This window comes from Aethalodelphis obliquidens, unplaced genomic scaffold, assembly GCF_003676395.1.
Source record: "Aethalodelphis obliquidens isolate GAN/ISIS:26980383/991018 unplaced genomic scaffold, ASM367639v1 scaffold25, whole genome shotgun sequence".
Taxonomy (NCBI): Eukaryota; Metazoa; Chordata; class Mammalia; order Artiodactyla; family Delphinidae; genus Aethalodelphis; species Aethalodelphis obliquidens.
Genome location: NW_020837969.1, coordinates 28,353,816 through 28,377,004, shown reverse-complemented (window position 1 = coordinate 28,377,004; position 23,189 = coordinate 28,353,816). Strand labels below are relative to the sequence as shown.

Here is a 23,189-nt window from a genome sequence, read left to right as displayed (position 1 = left end):
TGTGTGTGTGTGTGTGTGTGTGTGTGTGTGTGTGTGTGGTGGGGTGGGGGTGGGGGTTTAATCAATGAGTATCCAATGATCAATAAAAGTATATTTATTAAATTTGTTTAATAAATATAAGGCTAATTTGTTTAATAAATATAAGGCTATTCAGATAATTTTTTTTCTCTTTGTGTGAGTTTTGGTATTTCTTGCAAGGAATTGTTCCATATCACCTAAATTATGAAATTCTTTGCAGGGAGTTCATAGGATTCCTGAATTACCTTTTTAATGTCCATAGGTCAGTTTAGTCTCATCTTTATTTAGTCTGACTAGAAGTTTATAAATTGCATTGATATTTTCAAAGAACTACCTTTGCATTTTGTTCATTTTCTTTTGTTTTCCTGTTTTCATTTTTATTGATTTATCCTGTAATTTTACTATTACTTTTCTTCTGCTTGCCTTAGGATTAAATTTTTTCTTTCTCTAGTTTCTTAAGGTAGAATCTTAGATTATTGATTTTACTTCTTTCCTCTTTTCTAATATATGCATTTAATGTGATAAATTTCCCTGTAGGCACTGCTTTTGCTGCACCCCACTAATTTTGATAATCTGTATTTTCATTTTTCTTTAGTTCAAAACGTTTTAAAGTTTCCTTTAGACTTCTTCTTGGATCTATGTGTCATTAAGAAGTTGTTTACTTACATGTATTTGGGAGATTTTCCAGCTCTCTTTCTGTTATTGATTTCTAGTTTAATTTCACTGTGTCTGAGAAATACTTTGTATGACTTCAATGCTTTTAAATTTGTTAGTGTATTTTCTATGGTCCAGAATGTAGTCCATTTTGTGCACTTAAGAATGTGCATTTTGCTGTTGCTGGAGTATTCTACAAATGTCAAATCGAACAAGTTGAGCGATAACGTTCACATCTACTATATCCTTACTGATTTTCTGCTAACTTGATCAATTACTGAAAAGGGGGTCATGAAGTCTCCAACTTTGAGTGGATTTATCCACTTCCCCTTTGGGTTTTAACAATTTTTTGCTCCGTGTATTTCGATGCTCTGTTTTTAGGTACATAAACGTTCAGGATTGTTGTCTTAAAGGACTAACCTCTTCATCACTATGTAATGTCCCTCTTTATCCATGACAATTTTCCTTGTTTCAAATCTTCTTTGATTAAAATGAATACAGCTACTCAAGGTTTCTTTTTGATTAGGGTTAACATGGTTTATCATTCTCCATCTTTTCATTTTTAACCCATCCAAATATTTATGTTTAAGGTGGGTTTCTTATCGATAGTATATAATTGGGTTCTTTTTCTTTATCCACCCTGACAATATCTTTTAGTTATTTTATGTACATGACTCTCATTAAAAATTATTGATATAGTTGGACTGTCTACCATGTTTGTAATTGTTTGCTATTTGTGGCATTTGTTCTTCTCCCACCCTTTTTTTCTGCCTTCTCTCGTTTTGAGCATTTTATAAGATTCCATTTTATCTCTTAGCATATTACTCACATTTTTCTTTAAAAAACAGGAGTTGCCTTCAAATTTGCAACATACATTTTTAACTAATCTAAGTCCACCTTAAAATAACACTGTGCTGCTTCCTGTGTAGTGTTGCTGCTTACAACAGTGTATCCCCAATTCCTCCCACTCATCTCTTATGACATTGTTATTCATTTCATGTATTTACATGCTATGATCACCCAATACAATTTTACTATTACTACTTTAAACAGTTATATTTTAGATCAATTAAGAATGAAGAAAAATAAAATATTTTATTTTCCCTTCATTTATTCCTTCTCTAATGCTCTTCTTTTCTTTATGTAGATCTGAGTTTCTGACCTATATCAATTTTCTTCTTCCTGAAAAGACCTTCTTACTTTCTTACCTTCTTTTGATTTTTCTTGCAGGGCAGGTCTTCTAGTGATGTAAATTCCCTAAGTTTTTGTCTGTCTGAGAAGGTATTTTTCCTTCACTTTTGAAGGACAACTTCACTGCATACAACTTTTTAGGTTGATGCAATTTTTTTCTTTCTTTCAATACTTTAAATATTTCACTCCACTCTCTTCTTTATTATAGTTTCTGACAAAAAGACCACTGTAATTCTTAACCTTGTTTATCCCGAGGTAGGGTGTTTTTTATTTCTCCTCTGGCTTCTTTCACAATTTTCTCTCTTTGTTGTTTTTTTTTAGCAGTTTGAATATGATATTCATAGTTTTAGATACTTTTGTATTTACTGTTCTTGGTATTCTCTGAACTTTCTGGATCTGTGATTTGTTGTCATTAATTTTGGAAAGTTCTCAGCCAATATTAACTTCAAATATTTCTTCTGCTCCATCCTCTCTTCTCTTCATACTCCAATTATGCATATATTACACATTTTGAATTTGTCCCATGTGTCTTCAACATAGTTCTGGGTTATTATTATTATTTTTCTTGCAGTACGCAGGCCTCTCACTGCTGTGGCCTCTCCCGTTGCGGAGCACAGGCTCCGGACGCGCAGGCTCAGCGGCCATGGCTCACGGGCCCAGCCGCTCCGTGGCATGTGGGATCCTCCCGGACCGGGGCACGAACCCGCGTCCCCTACATCGGCAGGCGGACTCCCAACCACTGCACCACCAGGGAAGCCCTGGGTTATTTTTTTATCCTTCTTGTTTCTCTTCAGTATCAGCTTGGGAATTTCTGATGACATATCTTCAAGCTTACGTATTCTTTCTTGTGCTTTGTCCAGTCCACAGGTGAGCCTATCAAGATTTTTAAAATTTGTTACAGTGTTTTTAATTTCTAGCATTTCCTTTTGATTCTTTCTTAGAGATTCCATCTCTCTGCTTACGTTACTCGTTTGTTTTTCTGCATTGCCTACCTTTTTCTTTAGAGCCCTAAACATATTAATCATACTCATGTTATGTTCCCTAATAATTCCAAACTGATGGCTTATCTGAGTCTTATTCTAATACTTGCTTTGTCTCTTCATACAGTGTTTTTCCCTGCCTTTTAGCATGCTTTGTAATTTTTTTGGCAACAGGGTATGATGTATTAGATAATAGGAACTAAGGTAAACGGATCTGTAGTGTGAGGTTTTATGTCATTCTGGCTAGCAGCTGCACTATGTTTAACGTTTGATGTAGCTGTAGTTTCCTTCCAATTCCTCTAACGTCCTTGCTTTTGTCTCCTTGTCTTTGGATTTCTCAAAAACTCTTTCTTGAATAGTCCGTACCTTGCAGCTCTTTCAACTGTAATTCACTCTTGTTATACTGGAGCCCTGTTGGTATGGCAGTAATGTGTGGGAGAAGGGAAGGGGATGTAATTTTGTGATTAAATCTCAGTTTTTCAGTGGCTCTGTATCTTGGGGCTGTAATCTTTAAGCATCTCTACCTGTTCCCCTCAGGTGAGACAGGAAGGTGAGAGGGGGCTACAGTGGGAGAAACACCCTTCCCTCACCTGAGATAAGGCATTGGGAAACTCTTTTCTCCTGGAGAGTCGGTCTTTGTTACAGAGAACCCTCTGGGTGTATTTCAGTATAGTTACTCTTCCCCTCCTTCTGCCAGAGTTACTGAGGGAATTTTTCTTGCCTCTTCCGTGTGAGAATTTGGTAGTATCCCTGGAGGTAAACCCCCCAAAGTGTGGCGGTCCCTCTGAGCCTCCAGCCCCAAGGAGGCTTTCACTCTTCACCTAGACCTCACTCAACCTCCAGGAATTAACAAAAATTACTATTTAAGTGTTCCTACCAGTTTATGGCACTAGGGGCCTTTTCCCCAGGAAAGCAGAGCTCAGCTGTGACTCTCCAAATTTCAGGGTGATGGTTTGCCCTGAAACCTCAGTTCTCTGATGGGCGAAGAAAAGTCTTTACTTTTCCGTTTGTTGAATTTCTTCCTGTTGTAAGGACAGGAGTGATGAGTTCAAAGCCCTTTACATCTTGGAGCTGAGGCTGGAGATGTGGCAATGTCTTTCCTCATTCTCTCTGATGCAAGTTTCAGGGTCTGGTTCCTCTGTGTCATGGAATCAGGCAGCTCAGTTTTCAAATATCGTTCACATCTCAGCACATCCCATCTACCTGTCTAATCTGAGAACTCCCCCTTCAATAATTGAATATACTTTCCTTATTGGGTCATTATGATGTGATTTATGACATGAATGTAATTGTCAGGATTACTGTGGGTAATTAAAACATGAAGTGAATGCTGCCAGAGGCTTCAGTCACTCTCAGTGCCCTCATTAAAAATCAAGAGCTGACCAAATCATAAACAGACTGGTTTGCAGAAGTTCCCAGCAAAACCTAATTATGAAGCTTATCCCTATTCTATCCGAACTCACTCCATTAGTCATGCAAATTCTGAAAATGATTAAGTTATTTTATGTGCTGGAATTCTGGAATTAATAATAAAGAGGTGAGTAGCAGTAATTAGACATTACTATGAAACTTTATTATGTCAGGTCGCTCTGGGTCATACTGCACCTCTTCCTGACCCTGCACCCAATAATATAATACGTACGTACATACACGTACATACACACACACACACACATACACATACACACACACACACACTCACACCTATAAGATGGTTTAATGAATGACTTAATGGTTTTAGTTAATTTATGATAACTTTTTAAATGACAGCTAAAACCAGGGGGAGAAGGATTTGCAAATGCTGCATGAGTATTAGCTTGGAATTGGTTAGAGAAAGAGATTTGGTGATTATCATCAGGGGAATCCTTTCTCTCCAGAAAAGGCAAAGCACCACAAGGAGAAATCATTTACTATGAGGGTGTTTCAAGCTATGGCAGCTGGAACAGGAGCAAGTGATAACTTAAATCTTGAAGGAGCTTTAGATGATCATGTCTCATCTCATCTAATTTTACAGACAGAGGACTTAGCCTAGAGAAATTATGTGAATAAGAGAGCTAGGCTCCATTGACTGGTGGGGAAATTGGAGAGCATCAGGGTTTTCTCAGCATGGGACTGGGTGAGAGAACATGGAAGGCAGGTCCACACTTAGTTTGCAGAGAACAGAGAAAGTAAGTCACTGACTGTTTAGCTTGGAGAATCCCGGCCTCATCTGAGATGAGAGAGCACTATATGGAAACAGAGATATCATGATGCCTATCCAAAAGAGGTTAAGAACCTTGATTCAGTACATCTCTGGGGAAGCAAAAGTAAATAAAATGTAAAAGATAAGGGAGGGATATAAAAAGCGGGGGAGGGAGAGAGGAAGAAAGAGACAAAAAGAAAAGCATACTTTATAGATGGATGTAAGATTCAGGAGTTACACATTTATGTATCAGATTATGGAGGTTCAGCATTGCCAATCTGGCTGGATTGATGATGGGGCTTAGGCAGATGTCCCTTTGTGGGGAGCAACGGGGAAAACAGAGGGTAGGGGAGAGGAATATGTAATTCTTACAGGGGTACAGAAATTCAACTCTGCAGAAAACTTTCTTTGCTGCTGGAGAGAGAGACCTGAAATGAAAGACCGCAAAGCTGTGAACTTTGCCCAGAATGAAGCAGTCCTCAGCCCTGCCCGCTTCAGGTGTGACTGGATGTACCCAGATGGCATCCTCATGCAAATGTGACAAATCAAGAAACAGAAATTCGTATGGAAGGTCCTTGGGAAGGTGACATAGAAGAAGAGGAGAAGGGGGACAAAGGAGCGTGAGGTTCAGCTTGAGCGAACGGGTCTGGTCTTGGCAAGCAGCTGCTGAAGCTCAGCTTATTTGTCTACAAATCCCTCCTAGTAAGGTAACAATTTTAAGAGATGGTGGAGGGAGGGTTTGACATTAAGGGATCTGGGGATGAGGAGATGAGTAAGAGAGTGATAAATTCAAGAAAATGGAGAGCTTTATAGGAGGGAAGGCAAGAGTCTGGTTGCAACATGGTGGTTAAAACACCCACCTTTGACAGATGTAGGAGCCAGTAAACTTTAAAGCGTGCATGCGTGTGTGTGTGTGTGTATGTGTTTTGCCTGCTCTGACTTTTTGCAGCAACGCCATGAGGTGAGCAGGAAAAATATCTTATCCACAATTTAGGATGGTGCAAAATTAAGCGACTCAAAGAAGCAAGATGGTAAGCGGTGAGCCTGGGTTCCAGTCACTCAGACTCTGTGTCTACTGTGTGTTCCTCTACAATACTGCTAGTACTTTACAGAACTGCTCAGAATGGATATAGTGGAGAGCAGGAAGGTCAGTGAAGAAAATCACATGTGCTTCCTCTTAAAAAGGTGGTGGGTTTTTTAGTGGGTTCATTTTCTCGCCTTCTCCAATGGTGGCGGAGCCTCAGGACTCTGAAGGGGGCTTGTGTGACAATTAGGCAGCTGCCTGACCCATCATCATCGTCATTGGAGGAGGGGAGCTACAGACTCCCCAGGATGCACCTAGCCTCAAAGTGCACAAGGCCTTGGAGACCTCTGTTCCTGCCTCCATGAGGGCCTGGAAAGCCCAGGGGCTCCATGGATTCCCTTTATATCGATTCCAAGGGCCCTGCCGGACAATTCAGATTGCACAGAATCCTTTGTGCACACCCCCCCAGGATGCATGCACATTCGTCACTCACTCAAAGCATATTAAATCATTTCAATGTGTCTCTCTTTTTGTTCTCCTGGGTTTTTTTGAGTTTTTCTTTTTTTTTTTTTCAAATTTCTCAGCTTTTTAGGAAGCAAATATGATACATTCACCTCCAAATGTGGAGATGTCTCAGCGAGAGGCACTCCGAGAAAATGCCTTTGAAAACGGCATTTGTTGGCTCACTGGGGCCAGACGCAGCCACCTCAGCTCTTGCTTGAAACCCAAACAGGGTGACTGCCAGTCAGGGATTCCAACCAGCTGGAGGAATTGGCCTAAACCATCTGACAAAAGGGATCCCTTTTCCTCAACAGCAGCTTCTCCATCTCTCTCTCTCTCTCCTTTTTTTTTTTGCTCGAGAATGCACAGTTTTGCATTTGCCCTTCATACAAATAACTGGAGGGTGGGAATTATTCAGAAAGCTCGTGTTCGACACCCCATCTGTTCATTCCTGACAGCAATATATAATATAAGGCTATAAAAACTTGAAAAATAATGCAACATAAAAAGGGATTGACTCAGCTCCAAGAGGCCATAAATGGTAACAAATACCACTGGATGATTTATTTCACGCTGTAATCTTTACAGTAAGTCATCTTTCAGACATTTCCTTGTGACAGGTTTTAATAATATTAATGCCCAGAGCAATCCAAATCATCGCCCATAGACGTATTTATCAAGCTGTCAATCCGAGTAAATGAAATTCTATAGGCAATAATGTAACATGTTTAAAAGAAGCTAATAAAACAAGTCAGCAGAGAAATATGACTTCAAAGTATTCTCTCCCGCTAATCCAGTCCTGTATGTTACACAGCCAAAATGCAATCTTTCCGTACTTGATGTATTGCTCCAAAAATACCAATGACCTTTTCCCAAGCTTCTGTATATTCGCTCTCACACATTCATGAAGCCTGCAGTGCAGTGCATCCTGCCGGAGCTGCTGAACTCCGGAGTGCTTAGCATTTATTGTTTTGTTTGTCTTGCTTCTAAGCAGGTACTTGACTGGCAGCTGCAGTGAATAACATCTAAGTTTCCAAGGCTTATTAAAATGTAACAGCTATCTGAGCCATAAACCAATCTTTACGACACCCACTCTAGGAGGGCCTTCGAGAATACCTAAGAAAGTGACTTCATGGTTTACCAGTGGCCACGTAGGGTGTGCTTTGTGCTAATTACGTCTCATTCATGCAGGTCACACTATGCCAGCTGTTAAAGCATTTGGCATTTCAAACGCAGTTCCAGATCTGCTTCCTGCAGGAAGCCCTCCTTATTAATTTCACTAATTTTCTGATCTCTAGCACAGTGCCTGACACACCCCTCAACCCAACTTTCTAATGAATGAATCTGTGAAAGCACGACGCACATCCAAGGTGCTCACCACACATTAGATGTTAACATGCATTGCACTGATTTATTCGATTCATTCTACAGTTAACTGATGCCTCGTTTTTTTCTGGCTTCTCACACACATGCTCCTTGAGGACAGATTTAGTGTTTAATGGGCACCATGAGTGTTTCCTATACCACTGGGTACCCTGTAGGATTATGTGTAGCACACAAACACACACATATACACATATATGAATAATATACACATATGTATCATGTATCTATGCATACAAATGTATATGCATCATGTATATCATATATATACACACATATATATATAGTAATTGACATGATATTGTTTAAATGTATTTATTTATTAGGATTATGGTCTTATGTTTATTTGGAGTAAATCCTTCAAGGTGTCTATCCAGCCCGTTATCTGCATTTATCTACTTCTTTGAGAACTGCCTCATCCCCCCACCCAATGGCCAAGTTTGCTCCTGATGACGCCACTTCCTGGATCTGATTGAACAAGTCAGGGAACTGATTCGAGCTGTACCGATCAGACGCTCTCTTCTAGTAATGGGACACTGGGATTCGCATTAGGAATGTTCTTGTCTTTCTTTAGTTTAAAAGGGTTTCTGTTGCTTGCAAGTAATTGGACATTAATTAAAATGTTTATATTTCATTGATAAATCAGCTTTATAAAAGACCACTTTTGTTTGTAAGGAGTTCATACTTTATAATGAGAAGCTGGATTTCTTAAATTTCAATCAAATATGAAGCCCTTTGTATCCTGATCATGCACAGTATTTTGAGTTGAGTTTGGGAGAGACCTTGGAACATCAGAAGAATTTATCAGACAAACATGAGAAGGGAAGCACATTCTAGGTATATGCACAGGCCCAACACAGGAAAAGACGTATGATGTGTATTTTCAGAAGTGAAAGAATATAATATTGTTCAAATTCAGAGGACTTTGGTGAGAGGCAGGGGCCATACCATGAAGGGCATTGTTGAAGATTTTGAGCTCATTCCTAAAGACACTGAAAAACCACTGAAGAGAAGCAAAATTGTCATATTTTCATTTTTCATACGTCATTCTATGTATGATACAGGAACAGAAAAGAAGGGACCAGAGGAGATGTGGGGAGACCAGGTCAAAGGCCATTTCAATAGTGGCCTAAGGAAAGATGGTAGCTTGGCCTGGGATTAGAATTAGAGATGGAAAGGGTATAGAGATGCAAGATACTTTTAGAGGTGAAACAGAGAAAACAATGAGACTTGGTGGAATTTAGGCGAGAAACCCGTCTCACAGCATCCACACTTGATTCTTCAACCCCTACCAGGACTGCTAGCCCAGGTGCTGGCTGATGATAAAGCCGGCTAGGTTCACTGTCTGTTTTGCCTTTGTGTTTGCCTACCTCACCGTGTGTTTCTGAGTGCAGTTAATAGAGGCAGACTAGAAAGCAGGTATTTGGGGAAAGTTTTCATTTTATAATTTTATTCCCTAATTTGGCACAGGGATATTGTTCCAGAATCTGGTTACTTTTCCTACATCTCTATTTCTTCTCTTGCCTCCTCTTCCTTTCAACGTTAGCACTCCCTCACTGTACATCCCTCATGTACACTGTGAGGCTCAGAGTGAAGACAAGCCAGCCAGGGCGGCTATTAGATCGTGGGCGTGGGTCGGGAGACGTTTCAAAGCAGGCTTCTGCCCCCAAAGTTGATATATCCACGCATATACACACCCATTCTCCTGGGAATTAGTTTCCTTCCTTCTCTACTCTTCTGCTATTTTTTTTTAACATCTTTATTGGAGTATAATTGCTTTACAATGGTGTGTTAGTTTCTGCTTTATAACAAAGTGAATCAGTTATACACATACATATGTTCCCATATCTCTTCCCTCTTGCGTCTCCCTCCTTCCCATCTTCTGCTATTTCTTGGCTTGGGAAAAAAATACACCTGGAAAAATACTATGACAAGATTCAGTGGCTGAAATGGTAAAATGAAGAAGAGCAAAGAAGGAGCAAGGCAAAGGAGGCCATGCCACAGAGCTGGAGGTGGAGATGAGAGTACCTGGTGAAAGAGTGGTGGATTAAGAACAATTTTCCATTACACTCCTTCCCCCCAAGAAAGAAAAGGGTTCTAGGTGGGAAAGTGGACCTTGAAAAACCATCTGGTTGATATTCTGCTTACGTGGATTATAAAAGCATGTTTCTCCTGGTCATCTGACCGAAACCTTTAACTTTGAGGGCAGATGAATGTAAGCTCACCCAGGATGGTTTCTGCCTGTTTTACTCTTTAGTATGTTCACCATTTTTTCCCTACAAATTAGCTGTTAAAAAAAAAAAACAACCCACAGAATCCATATGGAGAGGTGAGAGCCTTGTGTCACTAGGTTCATTGATTTTCTTCCTTCCTCCCTCTCTCCCTTCCTTTCTTTTTTCCCCTTCCTTCAGAGTGTCTTCCTGGGTGAGCTTAAGGGATGCAAATGGAAATCAATTACTTTGGGTAGAGTGTGAGTCCTGAGAACTACTCCTGGAAGACTGAGCTCATAGGACAAGCAGATACTTGACTTGGCCTTACAAATCCTTCCCAGTTATCTTTACCTCTAAGCCATCTCTAAGCCTCCTAATGCTGGTTTTGGATGCTGACCCACAAAGCTTTCTCAAAGGAGTAAAACAGAAGTGGGAAAAAAAGGAAACATGTCACCCATGGTCCTGGCAGCTGAATACCTACACTGTGGGCTAAAGCTAAAACCAGGGAAATTTAGAAAGGTCCAAGAATATTCAGATTTATGCCCAAGCGTGTAAAAGACAGGCGCCAGGCTTGGCTGACTGCAATATCTAACGGAATATTGCAGTTCACAAGCAAATCTAGCTAATTGGTATGAAAATTTTTTTTATGCAATATTTTAAGGACTGGAAATATTGATATGTCCTTTACTTGTGACAAAATGCAAGCATAAAGGTATTAATCATAATGATCACATCAATACATAAATAAAAACCGAGAGCGTTTTATTTACTAATGTTGGAAGACCATTTGCACTGCTTTCCGTTACTGAGCCTCACCAATGGATTAAGGTGCTAGTTTGAACTAAAGTCTGTTGTTTGCCTCTCCTCATTTCAATCTCTCCCAGATCTTCTTGTAAACATGTACATCTGCAATGTATGTGTGTACAGGAGTGTATAAAGTATAAATGTGTAAAGTGAACCATACACAGATATAGGCACAGATATATGTGATTTACTTTACCGATTGATTCTTATACAGCAACACCAGAAACTTCCCACAAAGACTAATTTATCTGCAATATATGCGTTAGCAATTCTAAAAGATATGTATTAAAAATGTCTTCCATTATCTAAACTGAACATTTTAGGAGAAGTTTGAGTCTGAAAATGGCATCTCTTCTCACACTTATAAATTGCTTTACGATTTTTTTTTTAAACTAGCTTTTCCCCACTGGCACCTTAAACACGGATGGGCTATAATAATAGCTACATTTTATGATTAGAAAGCAGGGAGGCAGCAAGCCGTCTGGATTAAAATTGGAACTGGGGTTAGAATCACAGCCTTGGGAAGAGGGGCAGAGCCTCGCCTGGCCCACGGAGGCTCCAGTGGCAGAGAAAGCCCCCCAGCGAAGGCCAGTGGTGACACCCGTGCCATCTCGTCTGAAGACAGAGCTGTGTTCCCAACACAACACTGGGAGTAGAAGAAACTCCAGGTTTTAAAATGAAAAAAAAAAAAGCGGGGGAGGGTTATTTCTTGTCTTTACATAAGGATTCTGCATCGAGTTACATAAAATAACTATTCATTTAGAGCAATAAACAGAATAATAGTAAGAAAAAATATGTGACGTCTACATGTTTTAAGGAACATGACTATTGTTTAAAGAGAGACGGGCTCATAAGTAAAAAAGAATGGTGACAACTCGGCTTTCCTGGGGCTGAGGGGAACTGAGTAGGTTTCCAGGGAGCCAAGTTATTTAGCTCACTTTTTAGCACTATCTACAGCAATATTTCAGAGCAAAATAAGGAAAATATCTGTTCCTTTTCATTTAGCAGCCACAGAGATTACAGGGAAAAAAAATAAATAAGAAATATGTAATCCCCGTGGTGTAATCCCCGTGGTATGGAAACTCACTTCTCTTAAATACCTCCCTCTGGCGTAATTGACTTTTCATGTGCATTTTAATTATGATATTTCAGCAGGTTGCAAGAGAATTTTTTTTCTGCTGCTGTTGTTGTAAATTATGGTTTGGAAAAAAAAAGTGTTATAAATCTAATTACATTTTCACTTATATTAACAAGTCAGCACAATCTTCCAGCATGTTTACCAAGCAATTCCAATATTTACAGCTGACCTAATTGGTTGTGGGGCAGAAGCAATGAACAATATTTTATTGTCCTGATGGCTATGCATGTGCTGAAGACAGCTGCTAAGGTGTAAAGCTACCCGGTGACCCTGAAGTTTTGCCTGCCCTGTGTTTGCCTTCATCAACCAGCTGTAAAACAGGACAGAAAGCAGGAGGGAAGGAGAAAGGGCTTCTGGAGTGGGGAGCGAAGGAGTTTGTTAAAGATGTCTTCTCTGAATCCTCTTTTGGCAAGAAAGATTTTTCCAGTTATTTGGGGGCTGTTACAGACTCAAAAGTTAACTTGTTCTTGGCAAGTTTGTATAAAAAGTTATAAATAGCTGCATGAAAGCCAATAATATCTTGGGTCAACATCCCTGATATTTGACACTTAAGTTGAGGCCAATCTTGGTCCTGTCCTTGAATTTCACTGTCAAAGCCCATGTAGTCTTCAGAACCCCAGCATGGGTCTAACACAGGCTGGAAATTCTTATGTTCTCAGGTCCTTAGAGAACGGGCTAAAAACAAAGAACCCTCCTACCAGGCAAAGACCATACTGCTTCACGGGGAGACAGAAACTGGGTCTACCTCTCACGTTACTCACGGTGAGTTCTGCTGCAGCTCTCCACCCCTCAGATTTAAATGAAGATCACATTTATCTCTCAGGCCTCTGTCTTTCCTACTAATGCTACTGGTGTTAACACAAATGTAGAATGCCAGTACAATCTTAGCAGAGAGCTGCTTTGAGGCGAGTCTCCAGACCATGGGTTCAATTACTGTGTGGGCCAATCTTGTCTTCTGGGTCATGATGATGATAATGATAATAAATGCTAATTTATTGAGTGCTTACTCTCTGCTAGGAACTTTGCCAAGAGTCTAACACGCAGTCTTCTCATCAGCCCTATGAGATTGGTACCACCTGTTTTACAGATGGAAGAGCTAAGCCCCAGAGCAGTGAGTGCCTGGGTCACCATCACACAGCATGGAAGTCACCGAGCTGAGATATGACCCTGGCCTGTCCATCTCTGGAGTCTCCACTGTAGCCCTGGCACTGAGTAGCCTCCTTCTTTATCACTCTTGCCTCAACCTAAAAACTAAGCAAGCACTGCGCACAATAAACTTTGAGGTGCGGTTTTAGATGCATCCAGGAAGCCCTTACCAAACGCTGCCTAGAATAACACCTCCCCTTCGGATATCTCCCACTTAGGACTCTGTCCCTTAGCTGAAGTCCCTGATCCTCATGAAAGCAGAACTACCCCTGGAAGGATTAACATTGTAAACTTCTGTTTTCGCAAATGATGGTTCTAATAGTAGATGTTGACGGGCATGGGAAGTAGCTGGAAATTCTAAGTCCTGAGTAGAGGTGATGGTGGGCATCAAACAGAGAGCACAGGATGCAGAATGAAAAGTCTGTGGCAACTGCCTAAGTCACATTTACTTTTTCCCTAGGCATGTCCTTAGTCCCTGAATAGAGTTTTACTTAGAAACAGTGACTAAGCCTCCCATAATCTTGACCTTTGTCTTGTTGAGTTAGTTGGTCTTTTATATATGACCCTAAACAGACAAGGTCTCATCCCTGCCTTTTGGGAGATTTTAAGTGAGAAGAATGAAAACATGCAAAAACTAACTACTTAATTCAAATAAATACATACACTCAGTAAATAATCAGTTGTCCTACAGGAATTTTTATTCCTGTATTACCCGGGCTGCTTCCTCATCTCACCATCCAGCTAAATCAATGGAAATTTCTGTACCCGTGAAGTCCTAGGAGAGTGTGACTCATTTTCCTTAAGACCTGTCCACATATTCACAAAGAGGTTTAAAAAGGGCTTCTGTCCCTCTTTCATTACAGCCTTCTAATCTAGTCAAACAGACAGGGCGAGGAAGACAAGAGTAATGAAAGGAATATGTTGAATTGTCCATGGTATTACTCTGACACTTTTATGAAGCCTAAAGCTATTTTGTCTTCTATTTTTAAGTAATGAGACGAAAATATTGTTTTTTAATATAAAGAACTCATTTATTCAATACACATCTGATGAATTATTCCTATACAGGCAGACCTCAGGGATATTGCCGGTTCATTTCCAAGCGACCACAATAAAATGAATATCGCAGTAAAGCAAGCCACACTAATTTTTTGGTTTCCCAGTGCATGTAAAAGTTACGTTTACACTGCACTGTAGTCTATTAAGTGTGCAACAGCATTATGTCTAAAAAATGTACATCCCTTAATTAAAAATATTTCGTTGATAAAAAAATTCCAACCATCACCTGAAACTTCAGTGAGTTGTAATCGTTTTGCTGCTAGAGGGTCCTGCCTCGATGGTGGTGGCGGCTGACTGATGGGGGTGATGGTTGCTGAAGGCTGGGTGGCCGTGGCAGTTTCCTAAAATGAGGCAGCAGTGACGTCTGCCACATCGGCTTCCCTATAGCACGCAAAGCTGCTTGTCGGTGTTTTACCCGCGGCAGAACTTCTTTCAAAATTGGAGTCAGTCCTCTCAAACTCTGCTGCTACTTTACCAACTAAGTTTATTTAACATTCTAGATCCTTTGTGGTCATTTCAGCCATCTTCACAGCATCTTCACCAGGAGTAGATTCCATCTCAAGAAACCACTTTCTTTGCTCATCCATGAGAAGCCACTCATCCATACAAGTTTATCGTGAGATTGCAGCAATTCAGTACCATCTTCAGGATCCACTTCTAATTCTAGTTCTCTTGCTATTTCCATCACATTTGAAGTTACTTCCTCCACTGCAGTCTTGAATCCCTCAAAGTCATCCATGAGGGCTGGAATCAACTTCTTCCAAACTCCTCTTCATATTGAGATTTTAACCTCTTCCCATGAATCATGAATGTTCTTAATGGCATTAAGAATAGTGAATTCTTTCCAGGAGGCTTTCAATTTATTTTGCCCAGATCCATCACATGAATCACCATGTATGGCAGCTACAGCAATACAAAATGTATTTTCTAAATAATAAGACTTGAAAGTCAAAATTACTCCTTGATCCATGCGCTGCAGAATGGATGTTGTGTCAGCAGGCGTGAAGACAACATTACTCTTGTCCATCTTCATCAGAGCTCTTGGGTGACCAGGTGCATTATCAATTAGCAGAAATATTTTGAAAGAATAATTTACTAAGAAGTAGGTCTTAAGAGTGGGCTTAAAATATTCAGCAAACCATGTTGTAAAGAGATGTGCTGTCATCCAGGCTTTGTTGTTTTCATTTATAGAGCACAAGCAGGACAGATTTAGCATAATTTTTAAAGGTCCTAGAATTTTCAGAATGGTAAATGAGCACTGGCTTCAATTTAGAGTTACCAGCTGCGTTAGCCCCTAACAAGAGAGTCAGCCTGTCCGCTGACGTTTTGAAGCCAGGCACTGACTTCTCCTCTCTGGCTATCAAAATCCTAGGGTACCTTCTTCCATTACAAGCCTGTTTCATCCACACTGAAAATCTGTTCTTCAGTGCAGTCACCTGCATGAATTATCTTAGCTAGATTTTCTGGAAACTTCCTGCAATTCTACATCAGCACTTGCTGCTTCACCTTGAACTTCGATGTTGTGGAGATGGCTGCTTTTCTTAAACCTCATGAACTAACCTCTGCTGGCTTCGAAATTCTTCTGCAGCTTCCTCACCTGTCCCGGCCTTCACAGAATGGGAGAGGGTTGTGGATTAGGCTTTAAAGGAATGTTGTGGTTGGTTTGATTTTCTATCCAGACCACTGAAACTTTCTCCATATCAGTAATAAGACAGTTTCACTTTCTTATCATGCGTGTGTTCACCGGGGCACCGCTTTTAATTTTTTTCAAGAACTTTTCCTTCGCATCCACAACTTGACTGTTTGGCACATGAGGCCTAGCTTTTGACCTGTCTCTGCTTTCGACAGGCCTTCCTCACTAAGCTTAATCGTTTCCGGGTTTTGATTTAAAGTGAGAGACGTCGACTCTTCCTGTCACTTGAACACTTAGAGGCCACTGCAGGGTTATTAACTGGCCTAATTTCAATATTGCTGTATCTCAGGGAAGAGGGAGGCCCGAGGAGAGGGAGAGAGATGGGGGAACAGCTGGTCGGTGGAGCAGTCGGAACACACACAACATTTATCAATTAAGTTCATAGTCTTAAATGGGTGAGGTTCATGGTGCCCCAAAACAATTACAATAGCAAAGTCAAAGACCACTGATCACAGATCACCGTAACAAATATAATCATGAAAAGTTTGAAATATTACAAGAATTATCAAAATGACACAGATACACAGAGTGGGCAGATGCTGTTGGAAGAATGGCACCAACAGATTTGCTTTGATGTGGGGTGGCCACAGACCTTCCATTTGTAGAAAATGCAGTATCTGCAAAGCGCAATTGAACAAGGTACGCCTGTCTATATGGTACTTTGCTAGAGTCATGGCACACTGCTTCTCAAGAAATCTGATTTCTGCCTAAAGGTACAGGACAAGAACTAGAAGGGCGGTATTCAGAGGATCTAAAAGAGAGCATCTACTAATTCTTTCCTTATTCTTTTATTCTTCTATTCCCTGGTACCCTAACTCTTTCATCTGTCTTTGGAACTCAGGCTCGTGGTACTTAAAAATAGCACTTCTAGATGTGTTTGTGTCTATCTTTATATCTACCCCCATATCTACACCTATAATCGAACATAGATACATTTGCCTTACTGTTTTCTTTGAACTGTTAATTGAGACTTGATGAAGATGCTTACTAAAACTTCATGACCGAACTACACCCCTGCTAGTGATTCCGATGTATCCAAATAACACCAATTGAAATGAGGAAGGCATCTTCAGAGGTTCTGAAATGTAAGGTAGGAAACCATAGGACTGGGGACATAAGTGCTACCTGGACTCTTGGAGAAAGGTAATTTGGGGAGATGAAATACTGGCTATACGGTATTAAGTAAACATGGACTTCTAGACCATGATTTGAAATCCTACAGTAAGAGAATACTCAATAAGCGTGTATGAAGGAAAAAAATCAAAGACTGCTTCTGATTTACTGGTTGTGGGCCATACTGTACTCAAACAGAAAAGCCCATGCTTGTCTAGAGGAAAAGTTATTTTAAAAGCTTAATATGGAAGAAAGGGGAAAAAAAAGTACCTGCTCAGATAATCTAATTTGATTAGTTTCTGCAGAAAGCTCAGACAGGATGTGGAGAGAGAAGAACCACGTATGGTGATTCGTATCCAGGCTTCTCCCCCTGGAAAGACCCTGGAAGCTGGTCCTCAGTAGGAGTTCAGGCATCACTGAGGTTAAAAGATGGTGTTTCTCTTGCCTGGATCATCTGGGGCACAGAATTCAATAAATGTGAAGAGCTGAGAATAGAGAAGAAGGGCTCAGCTTCCTTTCCTGACATCAGTCTGTGTGTGTGTGTGTGTGTGTGTGTGTGTGTGTGTGTGTGTGTGTGTGTGTGTGTGTGTGTGTGTGTGTGTGTAAGGGGCATAGTACTCGAAAGTGAGAACTTGTAGGAACAGATGTCCCAGGAGCCATGCCTGGCAGAGGATGCCCTGGCAGTCCTTCTGATGGACTGTAATTTGCTCGGAAACTGAAGACTGCTGAGGGATCAGCTGGAAGACATTGGGAAAGAGCCAAGGAAGGAGCTGGAACCGCCATGGAAAGAGTGTTCTGGAGGGGAAATGGCAAGCAACAGACTTGGGTGCAACAAAGTGAGTGCTGACGCTCCAGGGATGGTGGGCTGTAGACAGTGCATGGAATTTTGGAAGGTCTTAAACTTCAAGCCCTCTCCCCTTGCATGAGAAAGAAGTTGGCTGCAAAATCGTGGAAATCTATGAGCCAGGGGAATGATGGCAGAGGTGGTGGGCGGGGGCACAGAACCACAACCAGGGAACCCTTTTTCACTTGCTCGATTTTTACTAGATAAGAATTTAATCTGTTTTATCTCATTGAATCCTCACAAATAACATTTCAATTATTTTGGTTCTAATATCATCTCTGTTTTGAAGATGAGGAAACCGAAACCTGAAGGCTAAGGAAGGTGGTGATCTAGGGCTCATGCCTGCTGTGGGGCAATGCTCATGGCTGGTATTGATGGGCCACTTGCCTTTTAAAGCGCTAAGGCCTGGCTGGACATCGGGAAAGAGAGAACGAAATACTACGCATGGTCTCTGGTATCTCCAAAAGGACATGGGGGAGTATGAAGACAAAGCTGATACTATAAATACAATCTTAGTCACAGGTTTCACAGAGACAAAGTGGGAAGGGAAACTGTGTGGAAACTTATTTAGGCTTCAATAGAGTCTATAAGCGTTGAATTAGGCAGACCCAGAGGGAGGGTTTCTACGGAAGGGCTGATATTCCCAGAGAAGACAAACCTTTCTATTAGAATTGGTTTCCTCTCCTGACCCAGATCTATCAGACACTACTTGGAAATTTCTGCCTCTCCTTGTTTCACTGATTAGCGATCTACCCATGTCCACCTGAGTTTATAAACACCCACTTTTCAAAATACTGAAGGACTTAGTGTGGTTGTTGTGTTACTGGCCAGTCACAACATGAATCAGTTGTATCTAAATCTTTTCTTTCTAATATCTAATCAAAACCGGTTTTCCTGAAGAAGTGGATTTTGATAGAGACAGAGAATAGTCAACGACTGTACAACAGTAAAATGGTCAGAACTTTCCTAAGCTCACCCAAAGTGGGATGGCCACAGTAAAGAAACTGGAAGTGAGGGCAAAGGGGCTCCACGAGGGTTTGAGAGGCATTTTTATTTATCATCACATTTTGCATAGGCGTAGCTCTAAGCTTATCACCCTGAAAAAAGTCAGAGGAAATATTCATCTTCCCCCTCTCGTATTACATGACCTCTTGACTTAAGGACGCAGAACGCTGGTGAACAGAACTAGTATTTGTCTATCTGCTCAATGAATACATAACCACCACCTATTAAACAGAGTTTTGTGTGCTAGTCTGAGACCCAAACTGCTATTTATATGACGTTGCTTGTCGTTGCTTATTCTGTGGCAAAAGAAAGATACCAGGGATGCAGTGAAATATCGGACTATAACTTTCACGTAAGTTAGGGCTGTCTGTACTGCTTCGAGTACTAAGAATAGAAGATAGTAGTTTCTGAACTTACCAGAAAACCCACTAGTGGCCTGAAGATTACATCTTTAAGAGCACCAAGCCCACTGTCAGCAAAACTATAAATGATCGTAGGCTGGTTTTGGAGTGTGCATGTAATACTATGAACACATCAAAAATGGATCACAAATAGCGCCTACCACACATACTACATTTTTTCCCCAATAACGCCCGCTTGTCTCTATTAAGCCATCAAGTCTATCTTACCACTCGCGATCGTTACTCAGGACATGTGTTTGCTACTTTGCTAGCTGGAATATCTTTGCCCTACAAAAAGAAAAACAACAAAAACCCCCCCAAAAGCAGAAAACAAAACCCACCCTATTCTGTAGTCCCAAGTGGGAGCATTACCTGTCATATATCCCATTAACACTGGATTTCAAACAACTGAGCTGACCACTCCCTTGATGAAATATCACAGAAATTCACTCACAAATAGCACTGATCTGTCAATGTGCATATGACCATCTCATCAGCAGTCTGGCTTTGATTAGTTTTAAGCTCTGTAGTTCATGAGAATCTGTCTTGCTTTTGAATTAAGAGGTACAAGTGAATAAGCATCATCTTTAGAGATGATCTGGATGGGAAACTATCACTATCTTTGACCTTCTTTAGGGGCTTTAAAGCATATTCAGGGATGCCCCAGCCATAGAGAGGGCTGATGGGTCCAGGTTGCAGATGGACCAGGCCAGCTGGACCAATTCTCCTTTTAGATGCCTGCTTTAGGCCATTTCCTTATTTATCATAGACAATAAAGGGATTAAAGACAATGGGGAAACATCAGTAAGTTAAATGATTTTGTTTGTATAGCTGTGTTAAAGAATGGTGGGAAACGTCAGTGAAACTCAATGGCTGAAATTGCATTTAAGGACCTTCTGTGGGTTTTGATTATCCATGACTTGCTAATCCTCTCTTACCACAGAGAAGACAAGGGAAAGAATAAATAAAAGCATAAACATGGTTGGAGCATTTTATGTGTTATCACATATGTTATCTTTATAGTCTCAAAACACTTTTCAGATTGGAATCATGTTTTTGCAACAATTTTGCATCAACATAAACAGAACATACATGCATATATTCACACACATGCGCAATACCACAACCAAGAACGTATTCTTGAGAAATCTGAGACGCTATTTCTCACTCCATCATGCATCCACACCTCTAGTCAGGCTACTCGGTACATGGAAGGCTCCATGTTTTCCCCACGCGTTGCCCGTGTTACATTCTCCACAGGAACTGAGATTCCCATTCTCTTACCTTTCTCCAAACCCCACTTCCTACAGGAAACATTCTGGAACAATCCACCCAGCCCCCATTGACCTCTTCCTCTGACCTGCTGTCAGAATCATCAATGTAGCACTGGAAGGGATGCTGCCTCATTTGGCCTCTGATTTAATTTATCTGAATTCACCTTGTTTACCCAACTAGGTTGCACGTGGGGGTGGAAACATGATCTCTGCATCTAAGCACAGTGCCTACTTAGCAAGCAGCTACTCAGTACTTAGCTCTTTACCAACCGTTTTAAAAAGAAAGAAAAAGCTACAAATCTCAGTGCTAACCCCTAGCTGCTCTGTTGTCATTAAGAGTGAGGCAAAATTCCTGAAATTCCATAGAACCTTTCCTCCAAACAGATGTTAATCCTTTCCCTCCTTTCCCACAGATTATCTCACTCAGATTTCATAAAATCCTGGAATGGAAGGCAGGGAAGGGCAGAAAATATAATTCCTAGATTTTTGTATTCCTCTTAGAAGGCACATACATGAAGCGGTGGCACCTTCGGTGGCTCAGATATTTGACGCCTGCCTCACCTGTTGGACAGGTACACAGCAAAACCTCCGTTAACCAGACCCATCTATCCAGAATCCTCAGTTAAACAGAAGCATGATTCTTCATGCATTAAAAGAAAGAGGTGAATTATAGCAAAAACAGGATCAAGGATTTATTTCAAAATCCACATCCTTGGAGAGCTCTGCATCTACTACATATTCGGTCCAATCTCGCACATCTTCCTAGATACAAGAATCGATCACTGCAATAATAAGGAACATTTAATGAATGCTCACTGTCAGTGAGGAATCAAGCAAAATGCTTTAAATACCTCATCTCATTCAGTCCTTACAAAGACCTACAGAGTATTCATTACCATTATACTCATTTAAGATATCAAAACGGAGACACCTAGGGCTTCCCTGGTGGCACAGTGTTTGAGAGTCCGCCTGCCAATGCAGGGGACACGGGTTCGTGCCCCGGTCCGGGAAGATCCCACATGCCACGGAGCGGCTGGGCCCGTGTGCCGTGGCCGCTGAGCCTGCGCATCCGAAGCCTGTGCTCCCCAACGGGAGAGGCCACAACAGTGAGAGGCCCCGCGTACCGCAAAAACAAGAAGAAAAAACAAAAAAACGGAGACACCTAGAAGTAAAGCAAGCTGCCCAAGATCGCACAGCTTAGGGAGGGCCAGCGTTTGCATGGAACATTGTGTGATGCCAGAGAAGATGATACAATCCTTACCTATAGCCAATCACAATTCTCAATCATGAGAGATTTTCCTGGTATTTTATAGCTACTAAATTGAAATGCTGCCAACACATGACAGAGTTATTCACAATAAAATTTGGGGTGACAGAAGTTTTAGATCAACGGTCTATTTAAAAATTATTCAATAAACAGATCACACTCTTCAGCTCCAACCCCGCATTCTGCTTAATCGGGGTTATCTTGGAGTAGAGAGATGCAGGAAAAAGAGAGTAGGGGAGGAAGAATTTGTTGGCCCTATTCTGCAGATTTAAAAACCGAAAGCAATCTCAACAACAAGCATGGATTAATAATAGAAAAAACCTTGAGGAAGAGTTGAAATTTTGCCCTCACCCACATTTCCTGAGTGCCTGGAGGGTGACCTGAAAGAAAACTGGGTGCATAACCTCTGGCTGTCATAAGTATAAATTATTTCAGCAATGTTGTGGGAGGTATATTCGCTTAGTTCAGACATATTGGGAGAAGTTGGGAGGAACTCATGTTGGTGAGGAACAACTGTATTAGTCAGTATAGGAGCTGATAAAGCAAATATTCCTGTTTAAGTCAAATTTTTATTGCCCAGTGATTCTTAGAAAAAAAAACTTAGAGGACCAGGGTCCTCTGCATCTCTTACCTGGTGGTCAAGCTCAAGTTGCTAGCCATGCTCATAGGTGTCGCTGGGCTGGAGTCCTGTGTTTTTGGACCAGAGTGTTCCCTTCCGCTGTTTCTCATCACCGTGACTGTTGTCCCTGCAATGTCATAGCCATCTTGGTGAGCTGGCATAATACCCCTTCATAAGGGATTTCTGGACTGTTCCTATTGGCTGAGAGAGCTCTAGCCCCTTGACTAGGGAGAGGCTGAGAATCCTCAGCTACAGACTGTTCTAAGAGGATGGTTTGTAGAAAACTCTTTAATTTCCTTCTATAGAGTTAAGAGAGTGGGTGAAAATGACTGTGAGGATGTTAATACCATATGGTATGCTTAAAAGAAGTACCTACTGAGTACTTTCTCACCCATTCTGCACCTTTCTCATCCATCATTCTTCCCGTCTCATCCAGAAGGATAGCATTTGGGGAGCCTTTCGGCTGCCAGCAGAGTCTACAGCCGCTACAGGACACTAAGGAAAGATCACTATTCAAGGTCGCTACTCCCTTCTGCAGATACCAGTCAGCCTGCAATTCATTCTCCTTGGATACTGCTTCCTTTTACTTCATTTTTCCTTCAAGGCTTCCTTTATTATTTATTTTAACCTTTGAAGAATCTTGATCTTACCTGGGATATGTCTCAAAACACTTGTGAATTTCC

The 23,189-nt window shown here is 41.0% G+C and overlaps 1 protein-coding gene across 1 annotated transcript in view; it reads right to left on the bottom strand.

Annotated features, from left to right (window-relative positions):
• KCNU1 (potassium calcium-activated channel subfamily U member 1) overlaps nt 1-23,189 on the bottom strand; it is a 154,998-nt gene that overhangs the window by 45,546 nt on the left and 86,263 nt on the right. The window contains exon 21 of the mRNA XM_027123016.1: nt 22,519-22,633. Within this exon, the coding sequence (XP_026978817.1) occupies nt 22,519-22,633 (115 nt within the window). The remainder of the gene's footprint in view (nt 1-22,518; nt 22,634-23,189) is intronic.